Source organism: Equus przewalskii, chromosome 17 (genome assembly GCF_037783145.1).
Source record: "Equus przewalskii isolate Varuska chromosome 17, EquPr2, whole genome shotgun sequence".
In the NCBI taxonomy this organism is placed as follows: domain Eukaryota; kingdom Metazoa; phylum Chordata; class Mammalia; order Perissodactyla; family Equidae; genus Equus; species Equus przewalskii.
In genome coordinates this window covers 11,257,008-11,278,022 of record NC_091847.1, presented here as the reverse complement: position 1 = coordinate 11,278,022, position 21,015 = coordinate 11,257,008, and the positions used below count along the sequence as shown (strand labels likewise).

General features: G+C 44.6%; 2 protein-coding genes across 14 annotated transcripts in view; one reads left to right on the top strand and one right to left on the bottom strand.

Moving 5' to 3' along the window:
• C17H2orf76 (chromosome 17 C2orf76 homolog) overlaps positions 1–14,945 on the bottom strand; it is a 69,995-nt gene extending 55,050 nt beyond the window's left edge. The window contains exons 1-2 of one of the 10 annotated variants that reach the window (XM_070581138.1): positions 14,868–14,942; positions 296–491 (exon numbers count right to left, since the gene is read on the bottom strand). The gene's annotated coding sequence lies outside the window, so the exon portion shown is untranslated. Of the gene's footprint in view, positions 1–295; positions 492–2,520; positions 2,832–14,445 lie in introns of those variants that run through there. The other 9 variants (XM_070581147.1, XM_070581139.1, XM_070581140.1 and 6 more) reach the window with 9 other exon arrangements.
• DBI (diazepam binding inhibitor, acyl-CoA binding protein) lies at positions 14,861–20,011 on the top strand. 4 transcript variants are annotated; one of them, XM_070581150.1, is made up of 6 exons: positions 15,013–15,136; positions 15,234–15,405; positions 16,036–16,062; positions 16,179–16,296; positions 18,195–18,257; positions 19,720–20,011. In XM_070581150.1, exons 4-6 carry the CDS (start codon positions 16,242–16,244, stop codon positions 19,791–19,793), a joined length of 192 nt encoding a protein of 63 aa, XP_070437251.1. In that variant the 5' UTR covers positions 15,013–15,136; positions 15,234–15,405; positions 16,036–16,062; positions 16,179–16,241; the 3' UTR covers positions 19,794–20,011. The 4 variants fall into 4 exon arrangements, with proteins under 4 accessions (XP_008508760.1, XP_008508759.1, XP_008508762.1 ...); XM_008510537.2 differs by lacking the exon at positions 15,234–15,405 and having other exon boundaries at positions 15,004–15,136; XM_008510540.2 differs by lacking the exon at positions 16,036–16,062 and having other exon boundaries at positions 15,004–15,136.
• The last annotated feature ends 1,004 nt before the right edge of the window (positions 20,012–21,015 follow it).

Genomic DNA, 21,015 nt, shown 5'->3' with positions numbered 1-21,015 from the left:
AAAGCACAAAAATGTGGAAAGCGTGGTACCAAACAGAGCACAAACCGGACACGTGTTTACGGTCTGAGAGCTGAAACAAGAAGGCAGCAAGTCGTCTTGTTTGACCGCAGCTGAGAACGTGAACTTTGTTGATTCAAATTTTTCACTGCTCTGCACATGTCGGGGAATAACTGAGAAAGTGCCCTGAGATTGCTTTAGGGGTTACAGATAAATTTCAGTGAGCAGGCAAATTTGCAAATGCAGAATCTGCAAATAATGAGGATTGACTGTATTACCAAAGAAAAAGTACATGTACCTTCCAGTATTTGAAGAAAGCATGCTCTTGATCCTCTTGCAAAAGAATGGAATCCAAATAACCTAAGCATTAGAAGCTTTAGGTGTAGACAGGCACTCGACACTGGGCAGTTAAGACGGAGAAGATTCTATAACCACAGGGCCAGCTGGCCTTCCTTCCTACAAGAGGCAGGCTTCCGAGAAGTGGCAGATGTGACCTGAAATTTAACGGACTCCCAGGATCAGTCATTTTGAACAATTGAAATATTTTGTAACGTTATATCTACTCCCTAAATTTAAGTACTATAAAATCAAAATGCCATATATCAGGTTTTCTTTAAAGCTTGTCTTACCCATATGAAAAAGGCACAACTTTCAAAAAAGCAATGTTCTAACCACACACAAAATTTATATATGTGTATATTACACTAAATACTTAATTTTCCTATATGTTTAGGAACTAATATTACATGGCAAAGAGTCCATTTGCCTTCCTTTTGAAACAAATCAATAAAAAGAGGACAAAAAATACAGCTTATTGTTCTCTTATGTGAGGAAACTAAACTGATATAGATGATTGTGTTTAAAAGTAGGAAAAAGAAGAGTTCCGCTAAGACACAAATCACTGACTGTGCAAATGATTCTAAAATTGCACCTTAATGATTTGGGAGTAGATAATCCTATCTACTGCTAACTAGCATCTGAATATGTCATTTTACCCAAAAAAGCGGGAAGGTGAAAAACTTACATTCTTTTTATTACTCTTCTTGGAAACACTGAGCGCCTAGCATACTGCTGAGTAGATGAAGGATACATGTTTACCTTTCAAAGAGAACTTAACCTCAGAAAATTACTAACTTCATACAAAATTACAATTTAACTAAACTTCATAAGAATGACAAATTACAATCAGGTCACATTTAAAGACTATGACTAAAAGTGAAATGATAATTCCACTTTATTCTGGCCTACTTCAAAAGCATAATATTTTTTTTAAAACTTTTAGATAGAGAACAAAATTCTATGTTGAAAGTAAATCTCGGTAAAAACGAAATACCAAAAACTGGTCATTATAATTAAAAGAAAAAAAGTTAACAGGAATTTGCTTTAAATTTTTTCAACTGAGTATACATTTATAGACTAGGACCATGTAAGGATTAAATAAACATTTGAAAACCTGTTGGCCTTTCTCTTCCAAATGTTTAGTTACATAATTCAAATCAAAGCCCTAATACATATATTAGAAAATCAGTTTATTCTTCTTTCACTGACATAAAACTTTTGAGGAAGACATTTTCAATGTATTAACTTATGAATGATTTTAAAATCTTTGACCTCAACCATTTTTAGATAGGTTATAAAAACAGTCTTCCACCCTAGGTATTTAGATAACACAGGAGATGCAAAATAAACATTAGCTAACTCTGACACCCTCACAAGTGTGACTTCTGTAACTGCTTCATTACATAATGACATCAGCAGCTGGCCTTTCCTGAGGAAGAGCCATAGTCACTTCTAATAAATAAACCGTTGATTGCTATTCACCTTGAGTGCACCACCCACTGACAAATCAACACCCACAATCCCACAGACCTGTCTTTGTGACCTTCATTTTGGGGCAAATACACAAAGTCATAATTTGTTTTCTCTACTCAAGGTAGGTAAGACTCTGAGAGCTCTAACTATTCTGGACAGTTGAGTTTTCCAAAGGGTTAGAGACTTAACCATTTGGAAAGAATATTTCATACGCTTTCCTTCTTAAACATGGTATAAATTCGATTTACTGACTATAAATTCTATTTTTCTTGATTCACAATCACCAGTGAGAATATTAATCCTTTTACGGTGTGTTGGAAGACAATTCTCCATGGGTCTCTTGTCCTTCTGCATGACTTATGAGCAGAGGCACTGGCTGCTTTCGCTCTGAACTATCTTTTCAAGGATGTGTGTACAGCAAACAGCCTGGGAAGACAGATATGATCTCCCTCCAGACTAGAGGGCAGGTTTGCTTACTCTCCTGTTTAATAAATGTAAAGACTCCCTCTGGGCTAAGGTTGGGCAGCTTTGCTCACAGCCCTTTATGAAACATTTGGATTACCTAAACTCAGGGTTCCACAGCTGCGGACTTATGGGGCAAGAGCAACTGACACAAACATGAAGCTCATGCTGTTGACTATGCTATAATGCAGTCCTTTGTCTCTGACCCAAGAGTCTCATGTCTTCTGCCAGCATCCATATTGGGATTACCTAAACTCGGGGTTCTTCAGCTGTGACACAAACACACTGCATGGGCAGCATCCATCTGGGTCACTCTGTACTGCCCCTGTGGGACTTATGGGGCAAGAGGAGTTGACACAGACATGAAGCTCATCCTTTTGGCTGTGCTGTAATGCAGTCCTTTGTCTCTGACCCAGGAGTGCTATGTCTCCTGCCAGAGTCCAGTAAACCACGACAGGCTGACTTGTCAGCTTTCAAGTAAGATAAAATCTCAGACTCTTCACAGTTCTTGACAGTTGTTGGTGACAAAAATGGGATGCTGGCAGAGACAGGGCTTTCTGGAATAGAAAAGACAAAGGTCCCATGGGTTTAGGGGATGTAAGAAGATTCCCTGGGATCCAGTAGCAAAAGTTCTTGTCCAAGTGGTGGGTTTGGGGGAGTAAGGGTTAATTAACCTTTGAGGATAAGCAGCAAAGGTAGGACTGAAACAAGCTGCCCAAATGTACTATGGTTATTGCTCACTCTCCCTGCGGTGGGAGGAGGAAGGGATGTTACTGTGACAATGAGGCAGCTAGCCCCATGGCCCCAGATGAGAGGCAATGTGACTACAGCTGTTGAGTAAGGGAGTCCGCAGAGCTAAAACAGGTTATGTCAGCAACGAGGATCTAGAGCTTTGGGTGACCAAAAAGTTCATTAAGTTGAGCCATGAAAAGCCACCAGGACACTTGAAACTAAAAGTTAAGTGTGCCTTGCTTACTGGCACAGAGCTGTTCTCCCCGCTCCATGCCCCCTGACCCCTCCCCCCTTACCCTCTTCTCTGACATTGGCTTTAAGAAGGATAATTAGAGGTGAACCAAGGTTTCTTGGTCCTCAAGAGGGAGTGAAGGCCTTATGCACCCAAGCACACTGGGGAACTTCAGAGACAGGAGGAACTCAAACTATTACGGCTCTGTGGACACAGGCACCCAAGTCATCAACCTACCTGCCAGGGGCCGAGGCAGCGTTTGATCGGCTGTTTGACAGGGTCCAGCCGATCAAGAAGAGCCGAGGGGTGCAGGGCACCCCTCCGCAAGAAAATGAAAAGCCGGCCTTCCCCCAAGCTACGCTGAACTTTAAAAACTTGTTTTTCTTCTCTTTGTCTTATACCCCATTTTCCTACTCATGCTGTAATTTTTCCAGATGGCCGCTTTAGAGAAAAAAGCATGCTCCCATCGCGGGGTTGGTACTGAGAAAAATATGTGACCACCTGCACGTAGCCTTCAGGATATCACAAGGGGCAAGTTCCCCCTGACGCACATAAACAGTGGGAGAACTTTCCTCCCTAACGAGGGGTTCATACTAAAGAGAATATCTGGATCAAAGCAGCTGCCTCCTTCTGGTTGATGTTTTGCTCTTCCTCCAGTTTCCCTGATAAGCATAGATATACTTCTTCCTCGGTAGTTAATTAGAATTTTCCTCCATATGTTAGTTATTGAAAAATATATTATTCCCCTCATGTGTCTGGCACATTATAGAAGTCTTTTCTTAATTGCTGAAGTCGCTTTTGTGCAGGAAAAGATAGTTAACCTCTGCCCCCCTAAAAGTTAACTCTGTTCCCTGTAAGATTATACTTATCAATGAATGCTTTGTGGTTTACTCGGCAAGAACATCTGTACTGCTATATTTATCCCCTGCTAAAAAAGATATAAAAATGCTGTGAAAACGAGTAAGACAGACTTGCTTTGTACTTCCTTATCTCTCTGAGAATATTTGTAGAGCTATTTCTGTACTAATCCTGAAAAATATAAAAACGACACTTGTGCACAGTAAAGACGGACTTGATTGCACCGACTCAAGTCTCACGTCCCCTCCTTCACTGCGCCGACTCCGTCTCTCCCTCAGGAACCTGGACTCTGCTGGAGCTGGACTCTGGCACCTACCCACCCGTGTGTGGTGAGGAGGTACTCAGATTCAGCTAATGGGGTTTGGACCTAGATTCACAGTGGGGAAGGAAAATTAATGTGATCTAATGGGTGAGGTCCTTCAGGGCAATTCAAAGTATTGTTGGTTGTTTCTGCATCTGAATGTATAAGTGACATATTATTTATACTCCCCTGTCCATAGTGCCAGAGGAGATTCTCCCCCATCAGGAGGGGATTAGAGGTAGAGAAATGTTAGCAGGACAAGCCCCCCAGCCATTTGTCAGCACTGGGTAGGTCAGGATTTCACGCAAGTGCCCCTACCCTCTGATGTCTAAAGTTTTCAATACATGAAAGATGTCCTGTTGGTTGGCAAGTCAGAAACCTCAGTCTCAAAGGTCTTGAATATGCTGTTATCACACCTCCACCAGCAGAACCCAGGGGTCTACTCGCCAAGTAAAGTTTCTTGGGACTCTGTAGGTGGACTCATAACCCCCACTCCCTTTGGCCATCAAGGAACAACAGCTGTCTCTTCAGCCTCCCACCACCAAAAGGCAGCCCAGCACCTTGTTGGACTCTTTAGGTACTGGAGACAGTGTATTCCTGAGATGGCTTTGTGATGTGTCAGCGTGGCCAGGCTGAACTACAGTCCCCAGAATGTCCTTTCCAGTATGCTTGTCATTACACTGGGCCACAAGGTATATTCTCTCCATAGAGTTAGAGAACAGAAGGGGGCAGTAACCATTTTGAAGCTTACACATTTTGCAGACGTAATTAAATTCATCATCAGCTGACCTTAAGTTAATTAAAAGAGAAATTGTCCTAGGTGGGCCTGACTTAATCACTTAGAAGCCCTCTAGAAGGACATGGCCTTCCCTGAGCCCAGAGACTCCAAACTGCAGCAGGGTCTCCAACTGCTCTGCCTCCCCCTGGATCCTCTCTGCTGACCACCGCCTGGAACCAGCTTCAGCTGGTGTCTGTGGGGTTCAGCCTGCTGCTCCTCGGCCCTTCCTGACTGTCTGCCTGACTCTGGACTGCCAACCTCCACCTCCCCTCCATTATCTGCAGGAGACACGTAGGGAGCAGCAATGAGGCACTCCTACCCCTCCCATACAGAGAGGTATCCCATGGAGGCCTAGTGGGGAGTCACAACTCCTACCCTCACCTCAGGTGTCAGCAAGGACTGAATCAGGAATCTGATTCAGGAACCTGAATAAAAAAAGAAAATCAACTGATGCCAAGACCAAGATGACAGAAAAGTTCGAATAATATGACAAAGGTTTTAAAGCAGACATCATGAAAATGCTTCAAAAAGCAATTACAAATATGCTTGAAACAAATGAAAAATTAAAAGGTCTAATAAAAGAAATGGAAGTTATAAAGAACTAAATAGAAATTTCAGAACTGAAAAATACAATAACTGCAATTTTATAAACTCAGTGAATGGGCCCAACAGCAGAATAGAGGGAACAAGGGAAAGAATCAGTGAACCGGAAGATAAAACAATAGAAATTACCCAATCTGAACAATGGAGAAAACAGACTTAAGAAAAAAATAAATGAACAGAGCCTCAGAACCTGTGGGACTATAATATTCCTTTGTCAGAGTTCCAAACGTACAGGGTAAAGGGCAGGGCTAAAAAAGTAATGGCTGAAAACTTCCCAAATTTGGTAAAAGATATAACCCTACAGACTCAAGAAGTTAAGTGAACCCCAAACAGTGCAAACCTAAAGAAATACACTCCAAAACACATCATAATCAAACTTATGTACACTAAAGACAGGAAAAATCTTGAAAGCAGCCAGAGAGAAAAAATAATACCTATGGGGAAAAACATTTCAAACAACAGTGGGTTTTTTCATCACAAATCATGGAAGCCAAAAGGGAGTGGCACAACATTTTTCAAGGGCTGAAAGAAAAGAAGTGTCAACCCAGAATCCCATGCCCCATGAAAATATTCTTCAGAAATGAAGGAGAAGTCAAGGCATTCTCAGAAGAAGGAAAACTAAGAGAATTTGTTACCAGCATACCTACCCTAACAGAATGGATAAAGGAAGTCTAAGTAGAAAGAAAATGATAAAAGACGGAAGTTTGGACCAACAGGGTCAATCCACCGACAGGATACAGCAATCCTAAATGTGTATGCAAATAACAAAGCTGTTAAATATGTGAAGCAAAAACTGAGAGAACTGAAAAGAGAAAGGGATAAAGCCACAATTATGGTTGGAGAGCTCAACACGCTTTCTCAACAACTGATAGAATAACTAGACAGAAGAGCAACAAGGACAAAGAAGAACTCAACAATAACATCAACCAACAGGATGCAATGGCTATCTGTAGAGCACTGCACTGACAGCACAGAATACACCTTCTCTTCAAGTGCCCAAAACATACGCCAATAAGACCATATCCTGGGCCACAGGGAAAAAACCACAACAAATTCCAACAAGTGAAATGATACAGAGTGTGTTCTCTGACCTCAGCAGAATCAAATTAGAAGTCAAAAACAGAAAGATAATAGGAAAATCTCCAAACACTTGGAAATTAGGCAAGAGAGTGCTAAACAATCTCTGGGTCAAAGAGGAAGTCTCAAAGTAAATCTAAAAATACACTGAACTGAATGAAAATGAAAGCAAAACATAAAATTTGAGCAACACATTTAAAGCAGGGCTAAGAGGGAAATTTACAGCACTAAATGCATACATTAAAAAAGAGAAAAATCCCAAATCAATAATCTAAGCTCCCACCTCAAGAACCCAGAAAAAGAAGAGCAAAACAGACCCAAAGCAGGTAGAAGGAAAAAGATAATAAAGAACAGAAATCATACAATTGAAAACAGAAAGACAACAGAGAGAAAAATCAATGAAAAACAAGAGCTGGTTGTTTGGAAAGATCAAAAAAATTGACAAAACTTGCACAAGACTGGCAAAGAAACAGGGGAAAAAAGCAAATGACCAATATTAGGAAAGAAACAGAGGATATCATCACAGACTCTGCACACATCATGAGGATAAAAAGGAATACTATGAACAAATCTACATATGCAAATTGCACAACTTAGATAAAATGGACCAATGTCTTGAAAAACATGAAAAACACAAACTATCACCACTCACCCAATATGAAATAGATAATTTGAATGGCCCTATAACTATTAAGGAAATTGAATTCATAACTTAAACACTCCCAAAGAAGACATCTTCCAGGCCCAGAAGGTTTCATTGGAGAATTCTACAAAGCAATTCTACACAATCTCTTCCAGAAAACAGAAGAGGAGGGAATACTCCCTAATTCATTTTATGAAGCTAGTATTTCCAGGATAACAAACAAGACAAAGACAATCTAAAAGAAAAAGAAAACTACAGGCCAACATCCCTTATAAATATAGATATAAACATCCTTAAAATATTAGCAAACAGAATTCAGCAATATATGCAAAGAAATATACATCATGACCAAGTGGGGCTTCTTCCAGGGAAACGACTAATCCAATATTTGAAAAGCGATCAATGTAATCTACCATATTAACAGGCTAAAGAAGAAAAATCACATAATCATATCAATCAAGGCAGAAAAAGCACCTAACAAATTTCAACATCCATTCATGACAAGAACTTTCAGAAAAATAGGAATAAAAGGGAACTTCCTCAACTTGATAAAGGGAATCTATTACAAAATCTATAGCTAACATTACACCTAATGGTGAAAGACTGAATGCCCCCCCCCCAAGAAAAGGAACAAGGCAAGGATATCCATTCTCATCAACACTCTTAGTCAACACAGTGCTGGAAGTACCAGCCAATGCAATGAGGCAAGAAAAGGAAATAAACGGCACATGAACCAGAAATGAAACTGTCCCTATTTGCAGATAACATTATTATCTACACAGAAAATCCCAAGGAATCTACAAAAAGCAAAAATCTAGGATAAGTGAGTTCAGCAAAGTCACAGGGTAGAAAACAAACATATAAAAACCAACTGTATTTCGGGGCTGGCCCCATGGTCGAGTGGTTAAGTTCGCACGCTCCGCTGCAGGCAGCCCAGTGTTTCGTTGGTTCGAATCCTGGGCGCAGACATGGCACTGCTCATCAGACCACGCTGAGGCAGCGTCCCACATGCCACAACCAGAAGGACCCACAACGAAATATACAACTATGTACCGGGGGTCTTTGGGGAGAAAAAGGAGAAAAATAAAATCTAAAAAAAAAAAAAAAAACCAACTGTATTTCTATATACTAGCAATGAGCACATGCACACAATTAAAAATACAGTATCATCTGCAATCACTCAAAAACTGAAATATTTAGGTGTAAATCTAACAAAACATGCACAGAACTTACATGCTGAAAACTACAAACTGCTCATCAAACAAATCAAATAAAATCAAAATAAATGGAGAAACACACTGTGTCAGCAAATTGGAAGACAACATAATAAAAAAACATCAATTCTCCCCAAATTGATATACAAGTTTAACACAATTCCTATCAAAAACACAGCAAGATTATTTTGTAAATATAGACACAATTATTCTAAAATTTATATGGAAAGGTGAAGACACTAGAACAGCTAAAACAATTCTGAAAAAGGAGAAAAAAGAGGAGGAGTCAGTTTACCCAATTTCAAGACGTATTCTATAGCTACAGTAATCAGGACTGTGTGGGATTGGAGGAGAAATAAATGCACAGATCAATAGAACAGAGAGAACCCAGAAAAAGACCACTTAAATATTTCCAACAAATTGCTGACAAAGGTGCAAAAGCAGTTCAATAGAGGAAAGATATCTTTTCAACAAACGTTGCTGGAGCAATTGGACATCCGGGGCAAAAAACAAAAAAAAAACAATGTGAACCTCAACCTAAATCTTACGCTTTATACAAAAATTAACTCAAAATGGATTATGTTAATTGTAAAATGCAAAACGATAAAACTCCAAAAAAGAAAAAACAGAGAAAATCTTCAGCATCTAGAGCTAGGCAAAAAGGTACTAAACTTGACCCCAAAAGAGCAATCCATAAAAGGAAAAACTGACAAGCTGGATTGCATCAAAATTAAAAACTTACGCTCTGTGAAAGACTCTCTTAAAAGGATGAAAGTCAAGCTAAAAACTGGAATATTTGCAAACCACATATTCAACAAAGGACTAGTATGTAGAACACACAAAGAACTCTCAAAACTTAACAGGGAAAAAAAATCCAATTAAAACATGCAAAAGATATGAAGAGATATTTCACAGAAGAAATATACAGATGGCAAATAAGCACATGAAACGATGTTTAACATCATTAGCCGTTAGGGAATGCAAATTAAAACCACAATAATTGCACATCTATCAAAATGCCTAAAAAATAAAGATAACACCAAATGCTGCAAGATGTGGGGAAACTGGATCTTTCATTCATTGCTGGTAAGAATATAAAAATGGTAGTCACAATGCAGTTTCTTACTAAACCAAACATGGAACTGCAATATGGCCCAGAATTGTACTCTTGGGCATTTATCCCAGAAAAATGAAAACATATGTTCACACAAAAATCTGTACATGAGTGACTAGTGGTAGATTTATTGGTAACAGCCAAAAATTAGAAACCACACAGATGTCCTTCAACAGGTGAATGGTTAATCAAACTGGTTCATCCATATGATGGAATATTACTCAGCAATAAAAACAAGCGAACCCTTAGTACACACAACAACCTCGACAAATCACCAGAGAATTATGGTGAGTGAAAAACCCAATCCCAAAAGGTTACAAACTACATGATTTCACTTATAAAGCATTCTTGAAATGATAAAATTATAGAACTAGAAAACAAATTCCTGGTTGCCAGGGGCTAAGGATGGGGTAGGGGCAGGAGGGAAGCCGCTGCGGCTATCACAGGGCAATATAAGTGATCCTTGGTGATAGAAATAGTCCATATCTTAAATAATGTTTGGATCTTACTGACTGTGTTATGTATTATGGTTTTGCAGGATGTTACTATTGGGAGATACTAGGTATCTCTGTATTATTTAACAACTGCACGTGAATCTACAATTATCTCAAAATAAAAATTAGAAGTTTTCTTTTAACTGGCATTATCTCAAAATAAAAACAAAGTTTAAAACGGCATTGTCTCCAAAGGAATTACCAGCCAACCCATCTGTCATCAGATTTTAATATTTCTAATTTTGTCATTGACAGGCAATACAAGAGCTCACTAGAAAACTCATCTCTTGGGGCCAGCCTGTTGGCGCAGCGGTTAAGTTCGTACATTCCACTTTGGCGGCCCAGGGATCACCAGTTTGGATCCCGGGTGCAGACCTACACACTGCTTGTCAAGCCACGCTGTGGCAGGAATCCCACATAGAAAGCAGAGGAAGATGGGCATGGATGTTAGCTCAGGGCCAGTCTTCCTCAGCAAAAAGAGGAGGATTGGCAGCAAATGTTAGCTCAGGACTAATCTTCCTCAAAAAAAAAAAAAAAAAAGAAAGAAAATTTATCTCTTAACAACCTAGTTCCAAAGCATTTACCAAGTGCTCGTCATATGCAACTAGGGGCAAGGGAAATAGGCAAAGATGAAGAAGACAACATAGATTTAGAAGAGAGTTTATACTTCTAATGACCTTGAACAGGAACTACCATTCTAAACTCAAGTTATCCTTGTAAGGTGCTTCATTATTCCTGCCCATAATCCTAAGTATTTCTAAACAGAATATAGGTAGCACCTGACAAATATATGATCAACTTATGCATAGCAGAGGGCACTTCCCCGCCAGAACCCCCTGTTCCCAAGCCCTGGTCTCTGGGTTTCACCTCAGCCCAACCGACCCTCCCAAACGTGACTGGGCAGAAACACGAGGGGGAGGGAATCATACACACACACGTGGGATCCATACACACACACACACTCACTCTTCTCTCACGCCCAACTTGCTGAGATCCCTCCGCATATGAACACTCAAAGGAAGAGAATGGCAGAGGGGAGGGGCCGGTTAGACCTCCAGCCGCCAGGCCTCCTCTCACTACAGTTGTGCCACGAGAAAAGGAAAAGAGACAACAGAGAAGAAAAGAAAGGAAAAAAGAAAGGGAAAAGAGAGCGAAGCTATGCTGCATCCTTATCCCCTCCTGTCAGTCCTGACCCTCTCTGCCTGCCTCTCCCCACTCCCAACCCAGAAGCATTTCCCAAGAGCACCTTTCCCCTTAAAACACACTAGTCTCCTCCCAGCTTTGCTGGAGCCAGGCCTCAGGAGTCACATTCCAAGAAACAGGAAAAAGAAAAGCACTGAATGAAAGTCATTCATCGTTTGTGAATACTCTAATCCTTGCCTTCTCGTAAGGCTTTACTGTAACTGTAGTCCATTTTTAAATGATTAGCTTACTTTTAGAAATTGAAGCTTTCGTTTACATGAAGAAACCTGGTATTAGACTACTATTCACACCCACAGGGCAAGAACTGTTTTCATCTCTGTTAATCTGTCTTGCCCGTCTGGCTTTACGCTGAGACCTAGCAAGTGAAGCCTGTGAGTAGTCAAAACCGGTGTCCCCAGGACATCTGGGCAAGCTGCAGTAACGACAGCAGACTCTCTACTTCTTGGCAGGGTCGAGCAGGCTGACCGGTTTGGCTCATCATGTTCCCTGTCTTCCCTCAACATTTCAAGTGTTCTGCTTCCAAGGCTGGGAGTGGGACAGAGATTACACGGTCCTTGCACCAGACTTCATCTACTTTACTCAAGCCCACAGTTTCACATTCAGTTCTAATAAAAATAGCTGGTTTCCAAGTTCACAGCTAATTGGAAGGAATACTCTTCCTAGAGTGAAAAGTACTCTGTGCATTCACCACAATTTGTTGAGGGCCTAAGAACTGCCAGGAGCTTGGAGACAGAGCACCCACCATACAAAGCGACTCCGATCCTCGCCAGCTTATGTAGGCGAGGGGGCTCAGACAGTAGGAGAGTAAATTAAAATCGAAGTCATTGTAAACAAAATAATTACAAAGGATGACAGTTGCTAACAAGGATATAAACAGAGCTGAGGAACTTGTACTTTCTCGGGGTATGAAGTGCAATTTCCCATCCGGTTCCATCAAAATACAGAATAAAAAATTCATATAATTTATTGACCCCAAATATATTCTAAAATTTACTTTTACAAATTAAGTCCCAGATGCTGGCTTGTACCATCTCCTTATGTTAAAAGCTGGACTCCACTCCAATTCCCCAGAGCAGAAGTGGTAAGTGGTAGGCTTTTCCACAGGTGCAGATGACCAAACGACATCACTGAGAAGTGAGGAAAGGAAGCAGGAGGTAGGCCACAGAGCACGCCTTCAGCTATTTTGAAACTTGGCCCAGGGTAGGCCCTGTAACAAGGAAAAACACTTCCTTCTCCTCTTTGTCAAATCACTTAGCAGCCTGCTCCTTGGGATCCACCGTCCTTACTAGTTCCTCACTTCAGCGTCTTTAAGCAACTTCTATAGACTCACCGGGGCCTAAACACAGTAAGAGGAAATTTTTTTTTTTTTTAGGAAAGTGGAGTATATTCCAAACAAGCAACCAACAAATCAACCCCACTTAAACTGGAGACTGCCAAGCTACTTTCAAACACTATCGTTGTCTTCTACATTTAATGCCAATCAAAACTCAATCACCCCAACTAATCTTTGAGGAATATAAGAAAATTACATTATCACAGGTACCTAATGTTTTCAAATGTGCCAAACATGATAACCTAATGTTCAAACCTGCTGACTGGGAGACACATTTCCTTACAAACCTGACCCACAGAGGCAATAATCTGAATTTCCATCAAGGAAGCTGTAAGCACCATGATGGAGCAAAAATGAATCCAGGCTTCATCCAGGCCTCAGAGGGAAAAATAGCTCTGAACTGTCATTTTGGAAGAAACCTCCATTCCTTACACTCCAAATGTAATTTCCCCAAATTTCACTCCAAGATTTTTGTTAACTTGTTTGGCTTTGCTTTCTCAGACAAAATTATTCAAACTGAAGACTCTAGATTTGTTCTCTGCTACTGCATCTCCACCTCTTCCCAAATATTTCATAAAGCCTGACCTATATTAAGTTAGGAGGTTATGTCTGGAAGCTTCCACCTGGCCTTTCTTTGTAAATACTTACAGCTGTAAACTGGGGGCGGGATTTGTAGTCCAGTCCTCTTGTCACAAATAGGAACTGGAGAGGAACGATTTTTTTTTTTTGAGGAAGATTAGCCCTGAGCTAACTACCGCCAATCTTCCTCTTTTTGCTGAGGAAGACTGGCCCTGAGCTAACATCCGTGCCCATCTTTCTCTACTTTCTACGTGGGACGCCTATCACAGCATGGCTTTTGCCAAGCGGTGCCATGTCCACACCCGGGATCCCACCCGGCGAACCCTTCACCCAGCTCCTCTGTAACCACTACCAGAAAATTCTCCCTTTAGTCTCTTTGACATCACCCTCAAACTCTTCATCCACCTGTGCTGCTCCTTTCTGTTCCCACGGAGAGCATCAGCCTGTGTTAACAACCTTGCCAACCCTCTGACGCTCAAAACCCTCTGACACTTCCCTTCTCCCTCAGAATAAAAGTCAAAGTCCCTACAAAGGCCCAGCTCTGCATCGTCCAGCCAGCCCACCACCTTCCTAACCCTCCAGCCTCCTCTCTTTCTGCTCTTTCCCTCACTCCCTGCTCACACCTTTACATTAACTTTCTGCCTGTAATCCTCCCGCCCTTCGAGGGGCTTTCCCAAATGGTACCGTCCCTTAACCCTCCACCCGTCATCATGAAACTATAAACTTCCAACTCTCTATCCCTCTAACCAACTTCCTATTTAACTTATTCTACTAACTGTTTTCCCCATATAAGTTCCAGGAATGCAGGGATTTATCTGTTTTGTTCACTGCCGTATCCCTAGGGTCTAGCACAGGGCAAGTTACTTGACGAGAGTTCAGTAAGCATGTGTGATGAAGGAAAGAGTCATTCATTTAACAGATGTTTGCTGGGCACCTGGTCTGGGCCAAGTGTGTGAAGTCAAGACAAATAAGACACCGTCCCCGCCTTCAATGCACCAGAAGGAGAAGCGCACCATAGACACAAAGGTTTCACTACAGGACTGCAAACTGGGGCACAGGCACGTGGCAGAACACGCCAAGAGCTCAGAGAAAGAGGCCTGGGCTTCGCCCTCCTGGGGACCGGCCCTGCTTTCCATGGCCGCGCAGCTCTCCGGAGAGCATCCCCCGGGGGCCTCCTCCAGACCCGTGAGCGGAGCGGGACTCACTCGCCATCCCCAGGCCTGAGGTTACTTGTCCAGAGGCCCAACTTCCGGCCTCTCCACGCCGAGCGCAAGATTTAATGAAAGAAATTTAAAAGCCCCTGCTCTTCAGCCTCCGCGCCCCCTCTTTCGTCCGGCGGGCCAGCCCGCACAGCCGCCGGGGACCACACCCCGCTCGGACCGAACAGCCCTCCGCCGCTTCACAACCAAAGGCGCCCTACTTCCGCGGTCCGCACCTGCTCCCGGCGTCCCCTTCGGCTCCTCCCTGCGCGTGCGCGACCAGACACGCGGGTTCGGGCAAGGCTGGGGGCGCGGCACAGACTGGGCACGCCCCCAGCGCAGAGCCGACTTCTGATTGGCTGCCCGGCACTCGCCCGGGCGGAGCTGGGGAGGCCTGCGGCTGTGCCTCTGAAGGCGCTGCCAGTTGAGTCTGGTGTCACGGCTTCTAGTCCCGCCGCCTCCGCGCGCTTCCCGGAATCCTTGCAACCCCGCCGTCATGTCTCAGGTATATTGCGTGCCCGGCCTGGCAGCGAAGGTGCAGCGGGGGGAGGCCAGTGTGGGGATCATCCAACAGACAGAACCCCGCGGGTTTCCCTCCCCAGTTCTGCAGTTCCTCCTGGACCCATGCCCAGCCCTGACTCTGGACAGAGCCTGTGAGCGGAATTTTCCGGTTTTGGACGCCCAAAACCGATACCCACCCTCAACTGCTGGAAAGTTGCCCATGAGTGGACTTCGCCGTGAAGCAGGAAGACGGGTCCAAGGCGAGGGTCCTAGGTAGAATATGGGAGGTAGAGGGTTGCATGGATTGAAGGAGCAAGGGTACCGAGGCCCCCATCCGGAAGGACAGGGCAGGACTAGGGACGTCATGCAGAGTGGAGAATCGAGGAGGCCATGGCTGAGAGCTTGGAGGTCAGGGGAAGTTCCGGCTAAGTCTCCGGCGTGCGGGAAGGGGAGGGTCGCAGCCTGGGGAGAGGTAACTCAGAGGCCTTTCCCTTCCCTCTGATGTAGACGCTTCTCTGAGACCCAGCTATGTGGGGCGATCCTGGCTCCTCTCCCCTCCCTCCATTGCAGCACTGGGACAAAGGTCAGCGCTGGACGCCCTGGCCCCAGAGGGAGGGGACCAGCGGGCTCTGGCCGCTTACATTCATGCCCTGTCTCCTTCTCAGCTGTTTCACACGCTCTGTGCCTGCCCTGTCCACAGGTCAGGGCTTTACTGGGACCCCGGTCTTTTCCGGTGAAATGTATGCCCACTGCAGGCAATCTTCGCCTGCCTCCCTCCACACTGTATTTCCTGATGACCATTTGTTCCCTGTATTTCTCACTGATCCCTGGTATAGTGAGGGTGCCCAATATGTAGTTGTCCATGATGAGTGAATGGGTGTGCTTCCCCTCCTTGTTTTGCAGAATCTTTCTAGCTGTCCTGTTGAGGAGGTGAGGGGAGACACATTGCTTTTCCTCACCTGCATTGCAGGGGGAGTGCTGCCTTTCCAACCCCTCCATCTGCGTTACTGAGCTCTGTTGAGTCCTCTCCCCTCCCTCCCATTTAGGCTGAGTTTGACAGAGCTGCTGAGGAGGTTAAGAACCTCAAGACCAAGCCGGCAGACGATGAAATGCTGTTCATCTACAGCCACTACAAACAAGCGACCGTGGGTGACGTAAATACAGGTATGCTGAGACGAGATTGGGAGGGCCCCTACTCATGAATGCAGGCTTAGCATCCTTGGTTTGTTGCTCAAATAGCAGAATTCAAATCCTAGTTTTGGAGGGACTTTAATGACTGTCACCAGCATTTTCCATCTACTTGGGAAGAAGGAGAGACCCCAGCTTGGAAGAGACTTGCTCCAAGCTCTCAGCTCAGTAGTAGCTTTGTTGAACCATACTGCTTCTGCCCCAGATGGACGGGATCAAAGTCGCAGCACTTGGCAGCCCGGCCAAGCCTAATGTCAGGAGCAGAGAAACAGCTGGCTTCCTGGAGCAGGTCAGAAGCATTTTTGCTGACAACAGTTCCTGATGAACGTTTTTTCCCTGTTGGAACATCTTGGTACAGATTTTGAAGCCGTGGTTTGGACTACCGTATCCTGTGATACAATCTTTCCTGCCTTGGACAGATTTCATTCTGCCACTAAGTCCCCGAGATTCGGGTGTATACTGAGGCAACAGCACGATGCAGTCTATGCAAGGCCTCAGAGGTGGTGGCCATGGCAGCATAGAAGGAGGTCACCTCTGCCCCTGTTCAGGAGAGTGAACCTGGCTCCAAATTCGAGTGCATTTGGGGTAGAGGGTGGAGCCGGTGGGCTGGCTGCCAGCCAGCCGGAAGCAGGAGATGGTGGCCAGAGATAAGGATTATAGGCAATATTAAATAAGTTCACAGGGAGGGCATAGTTGGGAAAGGTCTTCTGGCAAAGGTAAGTTTCACACTGGGTTTATAAACTGTGTCCTCCCAGGGAGGAGGAGGAGCGATGAAGTGGGGGTGACCAGAGGGGCTGAGATGCCTTTCTGCCCAACACGATTTTCGCAGAGACTGGCCTCTGCCCTGCTTCCACATGGGTATTGATAGACCCCCTTGGGAACCTGTCCCTTCCTGATCAGGGAGGTGTCAGCTCACTAGGGCTGAAGTGTCCAGTACAGCAGCCACCGGCCACGTGCGGCTATCTACATTTAAAGTAAAAATAGTTAAAATGAAGTAAAACCCACAGTTCAGTCCTCAGTCTCACAAGCCACATTTCGAGGGCTCAGTTGCCACGAGTGACAAGTGGCCCCTGAGTTGGACAGTGCCAATGTACCTTTCCATCGTCGCAGAAAGGGCTGTTGGGGTGTGCTGCTCCTGGGTTCTGAGGATGACTCTGCAGGGGCGGTTTCTCTAGGGGATCCCTGGGAATGCTTCCCTGAAAGCACTTGGGGGACTTGATGTTTCTCAGACGCAGTGGGCACTGTGACCGCTCCCCTTGGCTTTGTTCTCAGCGCGGCAGGGAGATAGGTGGGCAGGGAAGCAGCGGGTGTGTTTCGCCAAGTGCAGCTGATAACAGCTCTATATGCATAAAATCATGGTCTAACTTAAAGAAAGCTTGCCTTCAGAAAAAACCTCCCACAGATCAACCACAGATCGACAGACAGTCTGATAGAAAATGGGGAAATGATGTGAACAGACCGTTCACAGAAAAGGACACCCAGAAAACGGCTAACAGTAGTGTGTGAGGGAGAGAAATTGGGTGGCTGAGAGCAGGGTGAAAGGGGAACTTTGGAGTATTCTTCTTTGTAGCATTTGAATTTTAAGTCATGTGAATGGATAACACTTGTTTAAAAAAATTACAGTACAGTTTTTAAAAGGAGAAATTTTGGCGTTAACTTGTAAGACAAAGACTATCTGGTAATGAGAACAGTCTTCCTCCTGTTTTCTCTAGAGATTGTTTGGATTTCTGTGCACTGTACTAGATCCATTTAACTCCATGACAGGGCGTAGAAGGAATAGAGATAATAAAGGATGCCTTTCATGACAGGAAAGCTGATCAAGTTCTCCACTGGAACCTGAAGCAGATCTAATGTCTTTCCTTGTCTTGTTTAAGAACGGCCTGGGATGTTGGACCTCAAAGGCAAGGCCAAATGGGATGCCTGGAATGCACTGAAAGGTAATCGTTCTAATCAGTTTCCCGAGTTTGTAAAGCCTAGTAATGAAATTCTTTTCTTTAAGGAGTATAAGGGATGGGGAGAGAAAACAAAGTGAATGAGGCACATGCTAGAAACCAACTTGACCTGGGCCAGAATGGAAAAAAACTGGGCCACCTACTTTTTCTCCTAATACCATTTATGCCTTTTCCAATAGCACCACCTCTCAGCAATGGTATCATCTGGAGAGGAGCAGCTGGAGACCAAGCCACTGAAAAACAGATTGGAAAGCGATGTAGTTGGTGTAGGCTTTATATGTATTCAGAATAAGGGGTAGTTTCCTGCCCACACCTTCCTCTCCCCGCCAAGGCCAGGCACTTGCCGCTAGCCCAGGCAGCCCTCCCCAGTTCCCTTCCAGCCAGAAAGGCACATAAAAGAAAGGAATGAGCTAATGCATGGCGAGCTGCTGGCACGTCGTAGCCTCGGTGAATGGAGCTATTATATGCTAAGCAACAGCAGCCAAGAAGTATCCCAATGCCAGCTTAATCACGTGCCACCTGCAGCAGCAAGACCCAAAAGTTGGCAGGAAAGTGCCTCCCAGCTTTTGTGTTCTCGCTAGCTAGTTTCTGAATAAGCCCTCTGTCTTCCTGCAAATGAGAAACCCTTGAATTCAAAAAGGGCCAGAATACAATAAATATACTCCTAGGATTTGCGAGTAACTAGAACAGGAATGCCGGTCTGGCTGTCTGTTTTCATTGGGCATTTCCATGGCACCCTCAGGCCCTGTGGACTCCCCAGAGCTTCAGAACGTGTTCTGATTCCCAGTGAGTCCCTGTCCTCCGTGGAATCCAGGAACCTGCGTGTTCCTGTCGCTGAGGGATATAGTCAGTGTCCTGCATACTGCAACAAGAAGGCAAAACTTTGTCTCCTCCTCCTCCAAAAGCCAGCTGCTTTTACTCAGAGGTCTCAAAAATTATCTCAGAGCTTCTGTCTGGGGAGAAGAGGGTGTGTGGCTTTGCTTTTTCACTGCCAGCTTTACAGCTCTGGGAGATGAGAGCCCCACAGAGAAATATGTGATAGGTCAAAGCCAACCGTGAGAGTCAGCAGGACCAGTAAAGTCACTGTGGCTCCCCATGTTGGGCTTTCCTGCCTGTCTGGACTGCTCAACCTTTTTCCCAAGGCTCAGGCTGACCACTCACTCATGACAGTGAAGGACTCATGTGGCCAGGGGGCCAGCGACAGGCCTTGGGACAGCTGCACTCACATGGGTTCAGTGCTTTATGGAGCATTCACTGTGGGCCCGGCTCCTTGAGTACTTCAAGTCGAATCCTGGCCAGGTCTGTGAGGTGTAGGTAGTAGAACCCCCACTTTACAGATGAGGAACTGAGCCTTGGAGCCTTAAACGGGGGCTGTCCAGGGCTCTAAAGTGTGCTGCTTTTCTACCACGCTGCCTCTCTGACAAGTAATCTTGTCGGTTCCTTACAGGAACTTCCAAGGAAGATGCCATGAAAGCTTACATCAACAAAGTAGAAGACCTTAAGAAAAAATATGGAATATAAGGGACTGGATTTGGCTGCCAGCCACGCGTATCATCTAAACTGATAAAATGCCTTGTTTTTGTAATACTGTGGATGACGTGAAATAATGCAAATAACCAGTTAACCCAGTTCCTCAAGACTGTCCAGGATATGGCTCTAACAGATTACTGAAATGGTTACTGACCTTTGCTCAGTAGTTTTTATCTCTAGATCAATTAAAAGTACCTTTGTTACTTTAAGTCTTTAGTAATCTGGGTTCTTGAAATAACTTACTCTGTTCCAGTCTCTCTTCCTCACTTCCTTTTTCTGAAGATTTCGTCTGGAAGTGTTTGAACTTACCCTCCTCTATATTCCACTGGAGTGTGAGGCAGGTGGTCCCACCTGCTCTAGTCCTGGAGCTCACCTCTTGTGGAGAGGAAAAGAATTATAGACATGGCCTTTCCCACCTCCTTTTTCTTCCCAATTCCAGCCCCCACTCAGGCAGGCCGGCTGAGACTTCAGTCTGCAGGTACTGCCAACCCTCTGTTGGGGACATCGCTGGCCTCCTGCTCTGAGGAAGGCAGGGTTGACAGGTGTTTGAGGTCTGTCTGAGATCCAACCAGTCCATGGTTCCAGAGCAAATGAGCAAGGGTAGAAGCCCCACTCAGGAGGAAATGTGCGTCTGCCTTGGGGATTCCCAGAGACGCAGTGAAAGCTTGGCCCCAGGCAGCTGGGTGAGCAAAAATGAGTGGGGGGGCGTGAGTGCTCAGCAGGCAGAAGGGAGATGAGGGCCGAGGAGGGCAAGGGGTTGAGGCTGCAGAGAAGAAAGGCTGGAGCTTGACCCTGGAGGTGTAGGGTGTTGAAATGTAAGAAAGAAAAAAGACAGCTGTCAAGACCCTCCCTGCCAGGTGTTCCCCTTCAGTCCCTTCCACAGTCCTGCAAGGAAGGTGGTAGTTTTCCTGTTTTGCAGGTAAGGATGCTGAGGCTGAAAGGAATTAAAGAGAAGCTCTCTGAGGCCAGGCAGCTCTTGGTTCTTCCCTCCAAAGCCTCTGCCCTGGTCTTAGACATAGTTTGGCCTCACCTGGAAGAAGAGTGAGGCCTGAGATGTACAGTGACTTAAAACCCAAGATCACTCAGCAGTGATAAACTAAGACCCAGCATTCAGGCCCAGCTCTCCCTGGTTCAGACGCCTGTACCACCCAAGGCCTCGCTGGTGTGCCAGCGCTGTAGTGGAGAAACAGGAACAGCAGGGAGGGCAACTCTC